The 17720-nt window shown below is 40.8% G+C and overlaps 2 protein-coding genes, 1 long non-coding RNA gene and 1 other non-coding gene across 7 annotated transcripts in view; 1 reads left to right on the forward strand and 3 right to left on the reverse strand.

Annotated features, from left to right (window-relative positions):
* LOC107225079 (hemicentin-2) overlaps positions 1-17720 on the reverse strand; it is a 235007-nt gene that overhangs the window by 132012 nt on the left and 85275 nt on the right. The gene's annotated exons all lie outside the window — the stretch shown is intronic.
* Positions 5224-17551, reverse strand: LOC107225428. Of its 2 annotated transcripts, none has more exons than XR_006903535.1 (3): positions 17401-17536; positions 5976-6187; positions 5224-5664 (listed from the first exon to the last, which is right to left on the reverse strand). It is a non-coding gene; the product is annotated as an uncharacterized LOC107225428 (long non-coding RNA). The 2 variants fall into 2 exon arrangements; XR_006903536.1 differs by lacking the exons at positions 5224-5664; positions 5976-6187 and adding exons at positions 15304-15485; positions 15673-15860 and having other exon boundaries at positions 17401-17551.
* Positions 8107-9434, forward strand: LOC107225419. The gene is made up of 2 exons (XR_006903538.1): positions 8107-8855; positions 9357-9434. It is a non-coding gene; the product is annotated as an uncharacterized LOC107225419 (transcript).
* Positions 10676-11987, reverse strand: LOC107225411. 2 transcript variants are annotated; one of them, XR_006903534.1, is made up of 3 exons: positions 11834-11987; positions 11347-11549; positions 10676-10994 (listed from the first exon to the last, which is right to left on the reverse strand). XR_006903534.1 is itself a non-coding variant. In XM_046735450.1 (2 exons), exons 1-2 carry the CDS (start codon positions 11540-11542, stop codon positions 10870-10872), a joined length of 321 nt encoding a protein of 106 aa, XP_046591406.1. In that variant the 5' UTR covers positions 11543-11549; the 3' UTR covers positions 10676-10869. The 2 variants fall into 2 exon arrangements, 1 of the variants encoding a protein (XP_046591406.1); XM_046735450.1 differs by lacking the exon at positions 11834-11987.

The raw sequence follows: 17720 nt of genomic DNA on the forward strand, positions 1-17720 counted from the left end.
GCGATGTTTTGAATACCGGATAACGTCGCGAATTCCGTCAAGCCCATTCCAAGAATGTGATTTCTTTGAAATTTCTCTCTCTCTCTCTCTCTCTCTCTCTCTCTCTCTCTTTTTCAAACTTTTTAGCAGACGTAGCAGCAGCTCGTCTGCAATCAATAAGAGCGAATAAACGCCTGGAAGTAAAGTTTGTAAACAGGATCGTTTCCTGCAAAGAAGGAAGGAGGCTCGCTCCTTTCTGCCAACGCCGAAAGATATTACGCGGTATAAAGTTCAATCTTGAGACGGTAACGAGGTTACGTAAGCTCACCCTCGACTTTGTTTAGCATTTGTAGAGGAGCGTTTTTTTTTTTCAAACCCAAGGGTTTGTCGCGGGCTTTTCAGGGTGGGTGAAACGCCTGAAAGCGGAACGCCGAAGGCGGGCAAGGGAGGGTGAGAGATAAGGCGGGTAAAGTTACACGTATTGGCTCGTCGTCCAATTTCCTTCAATGACAAAGACCCTCTTCTCACCAAGCGCTATAATCTTTTCTAGCCGAATAAGGCGATAACGTTGGATATACATACGTACCTATACGCAAGGCAGGGAATTTGCCCCCTCATGTATGTATTATACCCTGCTCCGGTTACACTTGCCACTTGCGCACGCGTGTCTGTGCGTGTGTGTGTGTATGGATGTTCAATAAGAGGGCCATCATATACCCGCGGTGAGGAACGAGGTGGCGTCGCTTATCAAACTGGCTGCAGCATGCGAGGATAAAGCGGGCACAGCTTTTGGCTCGGTGTATTGCGTGTTCGATGAAACAGATTGCGGTGCTCGAAACCGTGCCGTTGGTTTCATCATATCAGACTCGGGAGATAGGCAGGTAATATATTTTCTCTACCGGACGGAGAAATTCGGCTCGCACATTTTCGGGGACGATTGATACATTTTGGCATAATTTACACCGTCGCGTTGCAGGATCAATTTCTCAAAAATTGTACGTGCTCGTATCGACAGGTCTGCGTTATACGTGTATATTATACCCACATGCATTACCCAATTAAATCGGTTTATGTCCATTGAAAAGCACCCGCAAACCCAATTGGAACACTTGAAAGCCTGTATACTCCAATAAATCACTGATGCTTTTGTTAACGAATCACCCTATAAGCTTTCAAAACTGATGCAATGTACGCATCGGCATACCTTTTATATATATGTATAGAATATATGTATATATATATATTTACCGTGTTACACTACCGAAATTACTTCTCTTGATATGTACAAGAGAGCGATATGATGAACGGTATCCATAAACCATTCGAACAGACTTTGCAGTACAACGATATACGTTAGTGTTGATTCATTGGGGACTAAATTAAGGATCGATGTTCAAAGCAACACTTGCCAGACGGAATCGTTAGATGCAACAATTTTTTAATGTACCACAATGTTCTCAAAACAGTACTCTGAGGCACTGTAACGAAGGACAGCAAATTCGTGAGGAGGAAAAAAGCTGATCAATTGTAAAGATAACCTCAAGTGCTTTCCATTGATTATGGTACTGGTGCCGTTAAGAATTCTGATGTTGGTTCATGTACAAGTTCATGTAATACGCGTTGGAGCGATTTGAAATTTTGGGAAATAAATCAGGTTACACTTCCATTTTTCACGAAATTTCATCGGTCAACACTGTCCACCGCTGTAAATCAATCCTGAGGGAACGCGTTGTGATTACTGGTTACATGTACCGTACGTGTGTGCGTACGTCGAGATGGTCGGAGAAAGGTTGTCATCCCGGTGAAAAAACGCACGAACCCCATCACTCGAAATCCCGAGTGTTTCCAATCCACGGTACGTACGGAGTTTACAACCACTGTTTAACGGATCAATTATTTGTCGGATTTGAAATTCAGCCGTGTAAAGTATCGCTACGTGACGGTTTGACAGCGGAATTCAATCCTGGCTGATGTCGTCGTTGCAGCTGAATCGCCGTTATCGCGTACGTAGATCGTGGAATTGCTACACGTACAGTCGACGTCCAACAGTCACCGAGGCCGTGTTTAATCAGTCAAAGTGAGATTTGGTTGGGAGAATTGAACAGAACCGCCGAGAGACCCAAAGACCGAACGTACCAATCCCCTTTGATTCCAATCATGAACTGTGGTTAAAATCTTCCGGGTCCGGGATTCCTCGACGACAACTAGTGAATAATTGAGGCCAGGTTGAGGTCTTCCGGTCGATGATGCAGTACAAGGGAGGACCCTTCCTCCCTCATATTCTCCCAATGGGGAAGGGGCTGGGGTTTAATACTTCAATAGAATGCGATGTAACCGAAGGGTGTAGCAGCCAAGTTTCCGAATGAATCATTCAAAGGACGTTGGCACCTGGGCGTCAACTCTGCAATCGCGATGAATGGCTTCACATCCGATGAGTCCGCGCGGACAGCGACACCCGGGAACCTTTGCTTCGCCACGATGTCCGAATGGTCCGTACATGAGTGTGTGGGCCAAGCTTTGAGCTTGCGGAGCACCTTGACGAGGATATTCGCAGGTGCGATAGCGGTCCGATTACAACCAAGGGGTACAAAAGGGCAAATAATCTCGCGTTTGTAACGAAGGACATGCCTCATCAGGGCTTTCCTTCTGGCTAACGATGACGTAACGTTTGGATGTCTGACTTTTTGAGGCAGTTCGCTCTCGCGCTGAACTGCGGGTCGGATTATTACTCCCTTCTTTTCTTCCCGTTTTTTACCTCAATTTCTCGCTTTCTCTCGCGTTTTTTATCGTCCGAATCCTGGTCCTCTTTCACGCCGTTTTTCCATCGTGGACAATAAAGGTTCGTCGCCTGCCTATTTGGTCCGGGGTGATACCACACATCTCGACAAGTCCCTGGGTCAGCGAATTCAACATTCAGTAGGGTACCGGGACACGGATCACTTTGATTTTCGAAAGCTCGTTTCACCGCCGAAAATACATTGATGATGTCTTAATGCGGCTGTCACGAACAGCTAGTTTTTCCACACTGCAGGCTTTTTTCGTCCAGCTAATGATCGATCGACGGAACATCTTCAAGTACTAAACCCGGTGAAGAGTGCAAGAATTTAGGAATGAGTTTCACCGTTCCGTGAAGCAATAACGAAAGTTGTTAGCTCAAAGTGGGACGGAAGAAGGAAAGGTTGCCGAACTTTTCTAGTGATTCGTTATCTCATCCAGTCTGCACGACTGATACAGGCGAAAGCATTCTGTGACGGTTGTTGAAGGTCGAGAACGAACTACATCACGAATTCCGTCAGGCCGAGGGAAACCGGGAGTGATTTTCGACAAGTTAAATCGTTCAACAACGGGATTCAATCAACGCACCCCAGCTACAGAAAGTGGGGTAAATCATCCGAGAATTTTTTGCGTTTCTTTGTTACCAGGCCGTGAAAATTCCGCGAAGGGTGAGTAAATCAATTAACGTTCGGTAATTTGGTGAAATACCAGCCTTCACCCCGCCACAATAAGGTGTATCAATTTCCGTTGACGCCGGTGTCTTATTCGCGTTTCGTTTGGTCGTATTCATCGGCTCTCGCCAAGTTGTGCAAATTTACACAGAAACAAGCGTACATAAGCAAGTAAACAAAACATCGTTAACGGTTGAAATCGATTTTTTTCACCATTCGGCGTCGTTAACAGATCCGCCGTCTGCGGAAGCTCTTCGGCTCGGGACTCGGACGGGATTTAAATATCGAGAAGGAACACTGAATATTCTCGTCCTCAGGTGCGATGACTATCGGTAATGGAAAGAGCCGTTCCAAATTCCGACGCACCCTCGCAATAAATAATACATATTTCTCGATTGTGGCTAATCGCTCGCCTTCTACAGGCTGACGTTTCAACCAAGGCTGGCAACCGTGCTCCGTTCGATAGGGTGGCAGCCCTCCTCCACCATTCTCTGCTAATGGCAGGGAACCAGGACTATCCTTCCCCAAAATTCAGCACCCCACGGAGCGGAAGCATCAGCACACATCACCATCGTCCTAACGTCCTGATCAATTTTCAAATCTAATTAATTTCCCACATTCCGTCATCTTCGAGTGCGATACACACGCGATGATGATCCCACACGGTGGGCGTCACATTTTTCCACCTGATTTCCTTGGCGTCTCGTAATATCCTCCCGGCGACGGGGAAGAAGAGAAAGATAGAAGGAAGAAGAGAGACAAAAAAAAAAAAAAAACTTTCCGCTGAAGATAGCAAATCGTCCACGAAGAAGAGTCGTTTCATACTTCAGCCTGCGGAAGATTAGAGGAACCGGGAAGCCGAAAGACTGGAGAGACTAGGAGAGCCTCTGCAGGCTATCGGAGAAGTGATCTACAGTCTCCGAGGCGCGGAGGAACAAAGTGACAGACGCGTAAAAAATTTACGCCTTTTACGATGATACACGATAAGGAGTTACCGCTTCGCGACGCGCTTAAAGGGGCGAGACCTGTGCGCGCTTTTCTCAAGCCCAATCAACCGGCGGATGGATTTATTTTTAGGATGTGAATTCCCAAAAAAATCTGCGACGACTACCGTCAATGAGCTTGACAGATTTTTCGACGGTTATCAAGGATGGATATCACGCGTCGCAAACGCGAGTTGTTTACACCAACCCTGATTCATCCCTTGAGCAACGGAACTTGAAATAAGAACAGTATACTCGAAATTTTTTTATCATCAATTGAAACGCACGGTTCAGCGAAAATTCATTGAGATTTAATTGAAGTAATTTCTTTTCTCTGTTCGTTTTACCTTTCTTTATTTTCTCTTTTTCACCCTCTGTGCAGTAAGCGAATCGGAGACGTGATCCATTGTCACGCGGTAATTTTATCACCTCGTAAATAACGAGCCGAGTGAAAAGACATCTGCGCAAGTATGGTTCAGAGAAGAATTTTAACGGTGAGTCGGAATAGTCGTAAAAGGTTTTAAAAGTAATCGGTGGACATGCGGTAATATTTTTTACGCACACCCGTATACGCATAAAAGCTACTGTTCAGCAGCAACCTTATTCATATTTGATAATCAGATCCTCGACAAATGTTACGAGATGCATCCGATCGGATCGTTTTGTCCCGGTTATTCGGTACGTCGAATAAAAGCGGCGATATCATCTTTGTTCGTGGAAAAATAGGAGTGGACTTTTATAGACTGAAATGGAAAAGTTACCAAGCAAGTCAAAGTCGAATTCTCCGGACGAATGAGAAAAAATCAGTGAAAAGGTTCTTTTAAAGCGAATTTTTATTGCGAGTGAAAAGGATTGAGGAGAAAGGCTTCCAGAAAGTTGACTTCTTATCGAAAGCCGTTACAGCCATATTTTTTATCCCATCATCTCCATTTGCGGTTTTGATTTACTGCCATTTGGGCGTTTTGCAAACACATTTGTCATAATTTATTTATTACATCGTAAAATCTATCGATTACTCGCAGAGGCTGAAAACTTTTGCGGCAGAAATGTAATACTAACACTAAGTAAAAATAAGTCTCACGAAATTATTTCGTTAGAGATTAACTTTTCAATCTTTGAATTCTATTTCGTCGACTTTCTCCTCTCCTACAGACACTTGTAGTTCTCTTCACCCTCTGGCAGACAGCTGGTACCTTCTTCACAAATGGCCGTGACAGGTAACCCGAGGAATAACGCGGAACACGAGCTTCCTTTGGCTTGAAAAAATGAAAAGAATGAACGGAACGTAGAATTCTCTCGTCAAATTATCAATGTAATAGTTCGATTTTAGCTAAAACAATTGTTTATCAAGGCATTGAAACACTCAAATCATAAAATGAAGATTTTTTTGGCCAATCAAGATTTGACGATGAATAAATTTCACTCGAAAAAAAGAGAATATATCTTTTATCAAGCATAAAAAAAAATTGACGAAAAAAAAAGAACTACAAATAATAAAACAAATTCTACCTCATGATCAATTATATTATTTCAATTTACAAAACCTGGGTTATATTGAATTACTCACAAATTTTCTTAAGGCATATCGGACAGCAACCACAAAAGCCACCATTTGTTTGGTAAATTCCGTTGTCTTTTGCACACGCCGTCTCCGTCAGTTCGTCGCATCTCGTGGACTTACAGACATCAGGGGGACAGACAAATCCGTTTGTAAAAAGCACGGCGCAAACGAGAAAAGTAAAAGCGTATACGTGATTCATTGTTTCTTCGTGAATGTACCTGTACGAGAAATCAAATACGGAGCATATTGCTGATTATTCCATTTAAAACGAACAGCATTGTTTATACCAATTACGAGACTGCAAAGCAGGACGATGTACAGAAATTTGCAACTTAGCATGTCAGTGTTCAGATTGCCAAACTCGTAGCGTCAGCCTGAATACATTTTTATCATCCAGCAGTATTTTTTGCGTGTACATTGAATGCAATGTTTATACATATTCGTTGATAGTGAATTTAGTCGCAATTAGTTCGAGCCGAATACTGATTGTAAGCATTATTTATATCTCTGAATAAATTTCACACAGTTACGTTACAAGAAAGTTAAACACTCGACAAGTGATTAGTATTTTAATATTAGTATGGCATGAATATTGTTAGTTACAAAAAATTCATCGCCCGTACAGCAACGCCCATCATTACAACCAGTTTTTAATTCAAAGAATACACATACCGAGGGCGATTTTCAAGCACGGGTAAAAGCTGCTGAATTATTTGTCGGCGAGGTAGGGCGAAAAAAAAAGGTAAAGTAAAATAAGAGAGTAAAAAAAATCAAAAAGAAGCTTTGAAGGAACATTTATATTACGGTAGAAGGTAAGGGAAGAAAGCTCCCTGCGGCTGGAACGTCTATAAAAGCAAACGAAGAGCTCGTTGATCGTCTTACGACAAGTTAAGCTCATTATCGGCAATCGTCCTTCTGATTTTTATTTCGTTATCTTTGCTTGATATTGATCGATCGCCGTGTGAAGAACGAAATGATAATTCTGTACTACCAATTCCTGAACTGAAATTTCATCATCTCATTTCAGTTAAAGCAGTCGGGAGCACAACTAATTATGAATAAAATACCTCAGCTCGAACTTTTTCACGAATCACACTTTCATCGTGCACCGATACCTGAGGAACGACACTGACATCGGTGACGCCAGATTTTCGTGGAGAATGAAATGGCATATCTGCAGTATTTTTATCATATTTAATATATTTTGTATTTCACTGACACAGCATCGTAAAGCCGCCAGCGTCTCTCTCGGAGGGAAAATTAAATGGGTTTGGTTTCGACTCGTGTTCATCGCATGTCATCTCCGCAGTAAGTCGAATCATTGATCCTTCCGTCGAGTGACGATAGTTTCACTGACACGTCTAAGTGTTGCTACTCGTATTCAGAACGCAAGCAGTTCCTGCTTCGCATTCTGACGTAAGTGGCGTCCCTATCAAAGCCACGGAATAACAGCTGCCTCCTTTTTCTGGAAAGCGAAGATACAACGAGACGAAAGTTCCGACAGTCTAATCAGACTTTCTCAATTTCACAAAATATACTTTTAAAATTCAAAAGCTTGAACCGTTTCGGCGTGGCTTTGAAAATTTAACCTAAACAGGTGGATGAGGTATACCAAATTATAAATTATGCTTTTCAATCGATCGTGTCACAAGATCGCGGTGAAACGTATGCAGGTTTCGTACATAAATTTACAGTAACTTGTAAGTTGAGACTTATCTTCCGAAATTAACATACGAGTCGATTGGAAGAATATGTTAAGTGGAAAAAAATGACCTGTAATGGCTGCGTCGATGAAGGAATATGTATGCCGACTAAATAAAGACAACTGTTCGTACATTGGCAAAGTGATAGACACTTGTGTTTACCGGGATTTTGGGGTGAAATGAAATATGACTGATTTGATCGGTGAATATTTTTAAACGGAATTTTTCACGCGGAAAGAAGTAAACTAAAGTTAGTCGAGGAATCGGTAAATTCGACACTGTCTCGTTTCTGCTGTGTTCGTTCTCTTCAAATCCTCAACGTGGAATATCCCTTGCACTCACGATAAGAATCGCAATTGTTTTTATGTATACCAGCGAAAAGTCACAAACTTGTTTACACCCAAAGCGTGAAGATGATGAATTCGTGCAGGTGCAATAAAAAATTTGCATATCTATATTTTTCTCTGACCATGCGAAACTCATGAACGTGCGAATGTGACACGACGCGAGTGATTATTACCTGGGAAGCGATACTGGTCCGAGGTATTCGCACAAGACGTTTGGAGGCCATACAAATCATTATAATCTTCATGCAAACACGTTTCCGTGAATAATTAATATTCCATTCGAAGGGCAACAATTGATTAGATATGATCGATTTGTACGCTTACCAGAGTAAAAACTTTGATGTGGCGAAACTGATGTTCCATAAAGCCCTGATCATATTTGTCTCGATACGGAGTACCTGAAGGAAACCTTATCAGGGCCCGATGGAAAATCAGTACAAATTCATCATGTCTAATCAATTATTGTCCTTCGAACGGAATATTAATTGTTTACGTAAACGCGTTTGCATGCAGATTATTTATGGTGCTTCCAAACGTCTTGTGCGAATGCCTCGGACGAGTATCGCTTCCCGGGTAATAATCACTCGTTTCGTGTCACATTCGCTCGTTCATGAGTTTCGCGGGGTCGGAAGCAAATAAAGACATGCACATTTTTATTGCACCTGCACGAATTTATCATCTTCACGCTTTGGGTGTAAACAAGTTTTTGACTTTTCGCTGGTATACATAAAAGCAATTGCGATTCTGAGTGCAAAGGATATTCCACGTTCACGATTTGAAAAGAACGATCACAGCAGAAACCGTTTCGTCTTCGACTTCGCTGCAATACTCAACTGGTGAGACAATGCCGAATTTACCGATACCTTGACTAACTTTGGTTTATTTCTTTCTGCGTGAAAAATGCCGTTTATAAATATTCACCGATCAAATCAGTCATACTTCATTTCACCCCAGAATCCCGGTAAACACAAGTGTCTATCACTTTGCCAATGTACGAACAGTTGTCTTTATTTAGTCGGCGTATATATACCCGCTCCTTCATCGACGCAGCCATTACAGTCAATTTTTTTACACTTGACGAATTTTTCCAATCGACTCGTACGTTAATTTCGAAGTGTAAGTCTCAACTCTTCTCGGCATCAACTTGTAGAATCCGCGAGAAAACCATTTACTAACTTTGTCTCGGTGCACATTTCCGCATGTTGTTACACCAGCTCTTTAACGAGTTGGAATCGAAGCGTGATCAAATTTATCGAGGCATTTTCTATACCGTTGAACAGGGACCAAGTGAGTACAACTCGGACAATCCGTATCATAGGGCATTTACTATTTTGTAGAACAGCGATGAAGCTGATTGTGGCGTACTTGCTTGCTGTGACTGCGGGTGTGGCTATGACCCAGGGTCTGGTATGTACTAATAATTTCTGTGCTTACCAGACGTGCAATGCGTCCGTGACAACGGAAAATTGCAATAACGAAGGAAAAATTTACAAAGCCAATGCCACCTATTGTAGATGCTGCGCCGCCTGTCTCACTCTAGTCGGTAAGTTGCTGCAGATTTATGTAAGAAACCTACACACGTTTCACCGTGGTCTGGTAACGAGATTGATTGAAAAGCATGATTTATAATTTGATATACCTCGTCCACCTGTTCAGGTTAAATTTTCAAGCCGCGCCGAACCGGTTCAAGCCTTTGAATTTTGAAAGTATATTTTGTAAAACTGAGAAAGTCGGAACTCTGATCTGATTGTATCTTCGCTTTCCAGGAAAAGGAGACATTTGTTATTACGGGTTTTTGAGAGGGACCCCACCTACGTCAGAATGCGTAACAGGAACTACTTGCGTTCTGAATGCGGGTAACAACACCTATACGTGTCAGTGAAACTATCGTCACTCGACGGAGGGACGAATTATTCGACTTGCTGCGCAGATGACATGCGATGAACACGAGTCGGAACCAAACCCATCTAATTTTCCCCCCGTGAGAGACGCTGGCGGCTTTACGATGCTGTGTCAGTGAAATACAAAATATATTAAATACGATGAAAATACTGCACATGTGTCATTTTATTCTCCACGAAAATCTGGCGTCACCGATGTCAGTGTCGTTCCTCAGGTATCGGTGCACGATGAAAGTGTGATTCTTGAAAAAGTTCAAGTCGAGGTATTTTATTCGTAATCAGCCAGTCCCTCCCAAGGTTTACCTGTTGCACCTCAGATCAGATTGGCATCAGAAGCAAGACAAGCACGATGAGGCGCTGATCCCGGCCGGATCAAATTTTCTACTCCGTGCCTGGCCACCGAATCTTATGAACCGAATCTGGTGAACGAGTATAGCCAGGGACTGGTCATCGAATCTGATCAATGTCTGACAAACACAGACTGATCAGCGGATTCTAGAACGCTGTGTTACAAGCTTGATCAGGGTCTCATCAGGCAACCTGATGTCAGCTTGGCGAGACGTTCAGGGCAAGCCTGACGTCGGTTTCTGGTTGGGAAAAACTATACGCACACAGCTCACTATAATTATCACATTGTTATACGGAGTTTCAATGTTTGGTCAAAAGTATCACCGGGATGTGTGAAGTGAAATAATATTCATGACATCTACCACATCGGCATGAACGCTCATGGCCCGAATAACGTGTGTTCCAACTAATGTTTTCATTACATATTTATTCATTTGGTATTTCGTATTTCATTGAAACATTAAAGAGGTATCAATGTATAAGTAACGCTCATCGTAGGAAGGTCAGATGAATTGGGTTTTGCGTTTTGTTAATCGCACACGTCTGCGTAGAGTCGCGTGACTGCTGCCTTTGCTGTCTTCTGGAAGGGTTAATAGAAATTTCACGAAGTCGACTGACACTCGTACGTAGAGCTGTTCCCAACCTGTTGGCACGTGGTGCCGTCTTCGCATGTCGCTGTGGGTGGCTCTCCCCTCAACCGTGTGATAGTACAGCTTTCTCCTTCGTCTTGAAAAATGAAAAATAGAATTGAGCCGGAGTTCGCGGAGTCTAATCGAACTCGAGCGTTTATGTAGAATAAAATATTGCACATTGAATGAAATTAATGAAATACGAAAATCAATCATGTTTTTTGCACGAAAACAATGAACCAGACTTTAGTGCGCTGTTCGAATTGACGGTGAAAAATCACGGCTGGAGAACTTCGTAGAGATTGAAAAACTTGTTCGGATCGATTTTGAATTTATGAGCGAAAGCCTTCCCCTATCGAACCCAGCTTTTTTCCACGGGATATCTTTTTAGAATTCCTAGTCCATTCCACCTTACGAAATTCAATCGGGCGCTTGCTTTGAGAACTCACGAAGTATGGTGAGACAGGTAGAGCAGCATCCGCAAAAGCTACCGCTGGGGTCGTACGACTTGTTTTGCGCTTCGCATTCTTCCTCGGTCACATTTGTGCAATTAGCAGTGGCACAGTAATCACGAGGACACACTATGCCTTCTGTGACAGTTATGGCCAAAGCCAAAGCAAGTAAGTACGCGAAGACGAGCTTCATCGCTGTTCTGTAATTTCGGAAAATCGTCATGTTATACCTGATTGGTATTTATTTCGCATCCTATTACAAGTATTTCAAGAGCAAGCGTAGCTTGTAGAAGTAGCTGTTGTTCAATTTGTTACAAGTATAAAAAAACAATCTATTCACCGAGAGATGACGATTCAGCGAACTGCTAAGTAATGCTTCTTTACACACGGTATATAAGATCAAAAATTATTGAAACCGCATTGTACAAAGTCAGTGAGCACTGATTGAATTGTCATGTTAACTACTGTGGAAGAGTTGGCTTACCTTTAAAGATGTACGAACGGTTCGATTGGCAAGAAGTATTATGTTCAGGAAATAGAACTCTAATGGCTCGGTATATTGAAAAGCTAATAATATATACGCAAGTTGCAGAGAACTGTTTCAATATAGTCAAGGTAAGGAAACTTGTACACACGTCAATGAATCATTGATATTGTTATCATGCTGAACATACATTTATTCTTTTCCTATCTTATTTTAACAAATGTTCAATTGATGTATATTATATACACTTATCGTGTAAACGTTGTTTGATAAAAATGTTGAACTAATTCTTCAGCATACAGCTCAGTATTTTAAAACGAACTAAGGCGACAAAGAAGTAGACCTGTGTACACGGTTGGGTGATTGAAAAGAAATGAAAAGTTTTTTCCCCCTGACCCCTCGCCCCTCAAATGTTGGTGTTTGATAGAGGAAAAATCCTCGTAAAAGATTTTAATTTTATTTTCTAATTCGTTTAACATGGAAAAATTTCCATTTTCGTTAAAAGTTAAAATACTTGTAAACTGTTCAATGTTTTTTTTAAATTTATGCGTAGATCCTTGAAGTTCATTCTTCAAGCTTTTCATACCTCTATGTTCTAATCTCAATAATTATGCTTTGTTATAGTGGTTTAGAAAGCTTAAAAAGTCAAATTTTCTCATATTAAACGAATGGGAAGTAAAATTAAAATAGCAACTTGATAGACTTTAGCTGGAGAGCTCATCTTTTGGGAGGATCTTCCTTCTAGAGAACAGTAACATTTAAAGTGGTAAGAGCGTAAACAAAACAACGTTACTTTTTTTAACTGCCTAGTATACAGTTTAATCAAAGCATTAAATGTAGGGAAGAGAAATATTCAAGTATTGAAATTGCAGCTACGATTGGACATTTAACCGTCCAACTTCTGCAGAATTTAATCTAAACTGCTGAGATAATAATCTGGCGATGCTGTACTTTCTTGTTCGTTGATCTCGGTCGATGATTCTCTTCAAAATATTAATTCCGTTCAACAACTGGCTGACGGAGAGGAATGGAAGTTGTTAGAATCTTGTGGGTTTTGTTCACGGGACGATTTTTATTGAAGAATAGGTTGACAAGAGGCAATTGTTATACGCAACGTGGGACTGAGTGTATAACAATGCAGCAATTATTGTACCTTTGACAAGTGGATAATGTGTATCGCGACAAAAACTGTTATCATCCATTATATATCTCGTATTTGAGTGTAATATTAAAAGCTGTTATTATAGCAAGATCAGATATATTTGGTGATTTTGTTGTAAATTGAGTGACTCTCGTCTTATTCTGGCGGAATTGCGTTAGTTTTACTGAGATGGCTGACACGTTTTCGTATCGCTGGTTGTATTTGCCTGGCAACTGAGGCCGTCTGCACATTCCGCGTTGGGTGGCGTTCCCTTCAACGTCGTTAAAGCACAGTTGTCCCCTTCGTCTTGAAAAATAAAAATACAGTGAAGCCAACCTCCTTAGCCTCCAATGATGCTTTTATTATAATTATGTAAAATAAAACACAGCAAAATTCGAGAGTGCAATCCATTTAAATACGACTTTGAATTGACGGTGTAGCGTCACGCTGTCGAACTTTTAGAGGTTTAAGAAATCGATTAGATCGACGTTGAATTTGTGAGCCGAAGGGTTTCCTATCTCGAAGCTTGTTAATTTCAAGTGATATATTTTAAGAATTTGAAGTCGTCTGACCGTGAAAAACACTTTTTCTACTCACTGAGTTTGGTGAGACAGGCAGAGCAACATCCGCAAAAGGTAGCGCTTTCTTTGTAAATTTTTCCTTGCAGGCAACACTGTTGTTTCGTCACATTTTTGCACGTGTTTGAGGTGCTGGTACAGTAATTAGAAGGACATACTATGCCTTCTGTGACAGCTATGACCGAAGCCAAAGCAAGTAAGTACGCGAAGATAAATTTCATCGTGCTTCTGTAATATAGGAAACTTGTGCGATTATTTATGTGCTTCGTTCTTATTTGGTATCTCGAAGAGGAATCCGACCTTTCAAAATCGGGCAACGATTAAATTGGCAGTGAGTATGAAATTCAGAAAATAGTACTTTACTGACTCTACCTCTTGAGAGGTGAGTTTAACATGTATACCAATCCCATAAAACTGTTTCGATACTTTCAGTGTGAGAAACACTTGCGTTAACATCAATGAATTATCAATATTGTTATTGGGTGGATCGTAAACATGTATTTTGACGGTACGCTATCTCAACAAATATTCATTCTGTAAAGAATTATCGAGTAAATGCTGTTTAATGAGAATGATCGAATAATTCGTTTACCTCTACCTGAGCATTCTAAAACAAACTAATGCCATTGAGACTTGTGATTGGTATACGGTACAATCAAAGTATTGAATATCGTGAAGAGAATGACCGAAATATTTTAATTGTGACCAGAATTGTACGGGAAACGATGCAACTGAATTTAATAAACTATTAAGATGAAAATTCGGTCATTTTTCACTTTCTTGTTAGTGTTGGGCAAAAAGAAATTCTTCAATTAATAATTAGGCCGAAAAAAAGAACGATTTATGAATTTACGTGAGAATTAGGGTAAAACGAAATGAAAATAATTTTATTAAACTATACACAGTATCTTGCGAGTGGAAAAAATGGACTAAATAGTTAGTTAAGGTTTTGGTCAATCGCGTGATGTACCTGAACACTGCAGAGTTGAAGACGAAACGATTTACACCTTCGAGTGCTCAACTTCTGAATATTGACTGCCGTCTGCACTTGAAATCGTCTCTTATATACCAACGAAATATCACAAAATTGTACATATCTCACGTACGGATGTGACGAATTCGTGCATGCATAACAAAACATACATATCTACAGTGCATTTACTTTGGCCAGTGTGAAACTCGTCAACAACCGAGTATGCACACGGCACGAATAAAAATTCCCCACAAAATGGGTAAAAAATATCTGCATTCTATTCGTATAAGGAACAAATTCCATATTAACAATTGGTAATATCTCGAGTAAAAATTGACTCGCGACCTTCTTCCGCCAATGTGATTTTGCATACACCTAATCAGTGAAACTGACTTCGTAAAATCAATTCTGCACCCTCTTGAAATTAGGCGGAAATTACACGGGTCTGTACGTGGAAATTTCACCTTGTTACCCCGATGGATCTGGAAGGTCGCTATATATTATGTTCGGAGTATATTAAATTCACGACGTCAAACAACTCCGGGCTCCTCATAAGACTGGGTAGGCATACACTGATAATATAACTGTGGGTACAAAGCAGCGGCAGTTTTGTTTAAGTTTCATAAAAGTAATATCCCGGGTCACATTGTTATACCTACATCGATATGGTAGCTGTGACAACATTTGCAATACCTCTCCGATGATCGAGGTACAAGACTGACGCACAATGTGAGATCGACGCGACGCGTGCTCAAACACGCAATAATTAAACACAAGCTTCAACGACAATGTTATTTTTATTCAATGATAATCCACGTCCATTCGTCGCGTTCCATTACTGACAAGTCCAGGTTCGATCTTTCCGTTTTATGCAGCTCGTACCCGGTTCGCAAGCTCTGGTAGGCGACGAAGATGAGGAAGAACAGTTCGAACTGAGGTCCGAGCAATCGTCCCCTCTCGCTTGAATAGTGAGAGAGAAAAAGGTCAGATAAACACACTTGGCTAAACGAATAAAACGAACTAGAAAAACGCGTATTAGACAAAAATACGGGACGATTATTACACGTGAATTAAGAGCACCGTTGATGACATCCCTGCGGACAAGGATGTCTTCTTACAAACCGAATGCGGTATTCCAATTACTCACCTATTTTCTCACGGCACGCATCGCAACATCCGCAATAACCTCCATTCAACACGATAACACCGTCTGGACAAGTTTCTCTCGTAGCTGGTGCACAACGTACGGTGTAACACGCGTCCTCCTTACAGTCCGAATACGCTGCAGCGGCCAACGACAAAAGGCCCAATACGTACACCCACTTCATGATTGATCTACGAAATTATCGAGGATCGCTCAAAAATGAGAAAAAAAACAATCCCGCACGGTAAGAGTAGAGAAAAATCTCTGAATGCTAACCTGACATCGGTCAACTCGAATAAAAACGTACCTGAATTATGTTTGTTGGACAAGACTTACTGTTGCTGGATCACTGAATCGCTTTCGGTCTCTTCGAATTTCAAACGCACACTGTCTCTTACGATAGGAACTTCTTTTTACATGTTATTCGAGAGGTTATTTTTATACGATGCAGAATACACCGAGTACGCGTCGAGCTTGTCGAAGCTCACGTTCAACCTTCTGATTAGCATAACAAGTATATTTACACACCAAATGATAAACATTGCAGGCAATGGGTTGCGATGTAAGCCACCAACACGTACGACGTTTACTTAGTTGGTGAAAGCTTGTACGCGGTTTGGTCAAAATATTAGCCACTTTACCATCACAATCATTCCGATCATAACAGGCAGTAGAAAATGTTTTCGTATTTAGTCCGTCGCGAGTTTTAGCGACCAACTCTAGCGATATTCAAGCCTTACGCTGCACACCGGGGTCAAAATGACCCCCTGTATCTTTATCGTAAATTCGACATAAAAAAAATTCGAAACTAATCTGATTTGATTCCAAATAAATAGTGAAATTTCGTAAAAATCCTAAGATCAGTTTTTTTCCAAAATTTCGACTTCATTCATTGAAATGAATACCTTTTCTCAAGACGTCGTATCTCTTCTCAAATATCTTTGTGTCTTGAGAATTACCAAGTTAATTTTCAGTTCAAAATATTGAAAATTCAGTGAGTTACGATTTTTTGAGTAGAATGATCCATCTTTAGGTATTTTGTTGTTTTATCAATTTTTTGTTTTTCGTACTGAAAATTTCATTTTGCATATTTTAAGTATTCGAATCGAACGAATCTCCGATTTTGACAATGTCTCGTCTCAAATACCGTTCAAGCAGATCACGGAAAAGCCGAAAGGTTCAATCAAACTTTGAAAATTGCAGATGATCCTCTCGATTAGATTGATTCGCGATCGCAGGCAAAATACATCAATCAAAATGTTCGGATCAGGAAAGTATACCGATGTGTGAAAAGTTTCAGTATATTCGTGGGATCATAATAATTATAATTACCCGTAATTCCTTGGTTTCCAAATGGAGAACGATTCTCACTCCAAAATTGACCTCAATCATTACTTAGATTATAGTAAGCATTATTTCGTGCCACTGTAGTTTACCACGACACCAACCTTCACCTTTCGGGATAATAAGCGAAAAAATCGTAGTCGTAAAAAAAAAACCCGCCATCACCACATGTAAGGAAATTTGTCTTACAGTTTGTGCCGCAAACCAAGCATGAATTTCTGAAGAATTTGAAGAATTAGTTTTTTTGTCATCGATAATCATACTATTCGTCAATTTTACTATTTCGCCGAACAAATTTATTCCATCACGCGCTATTACGTGTGTAGATTGAAAACGTAAGAAAAATACAATATTTCCGAGTGAAAATATCTGACAAGCGAAGCTCACCTCGCAATACGAATTCCTGAGATTCACTAAAGGTCCGCGTCTTTTTCCGGCTTCGGATGCACTGCGCTCACTCCTTCTCTTCCATTATCTTTATACGCGCAAACGTATCGAGAGACTAGTCACTAGTCGCCGACATTCGATGGCAACGAATACATTACGTACGATAAATTGTGGGTGACCTTGTAGACGCGTTGGCATTTACCACATCCTTCGATGGCTATGATTGTATAATTGCGTGTAATTCTAAGATATGTTTGCTTATGTGCATTGTATCCTGAATTATTCATTATAATACCAACGAGTGGAAGAACTTTGAAATG

This window comes from Neodiprion lecontei, chromosome 3 (genome assembly GCF_021901455.1).
Source record: "Neodiprion lecontei isolate iyNeoLeco1 chromosome 3, iyNeoLeco1.1, whole genome shotgun sequence".
In the NCBI taxonomy this organism is placed as follows: Eukaryota; Metazoa; Arthropoda; class Insecta; order Hymenoptera; family Diprionidae; genus Neodiprion; species Neodiprion lecontei.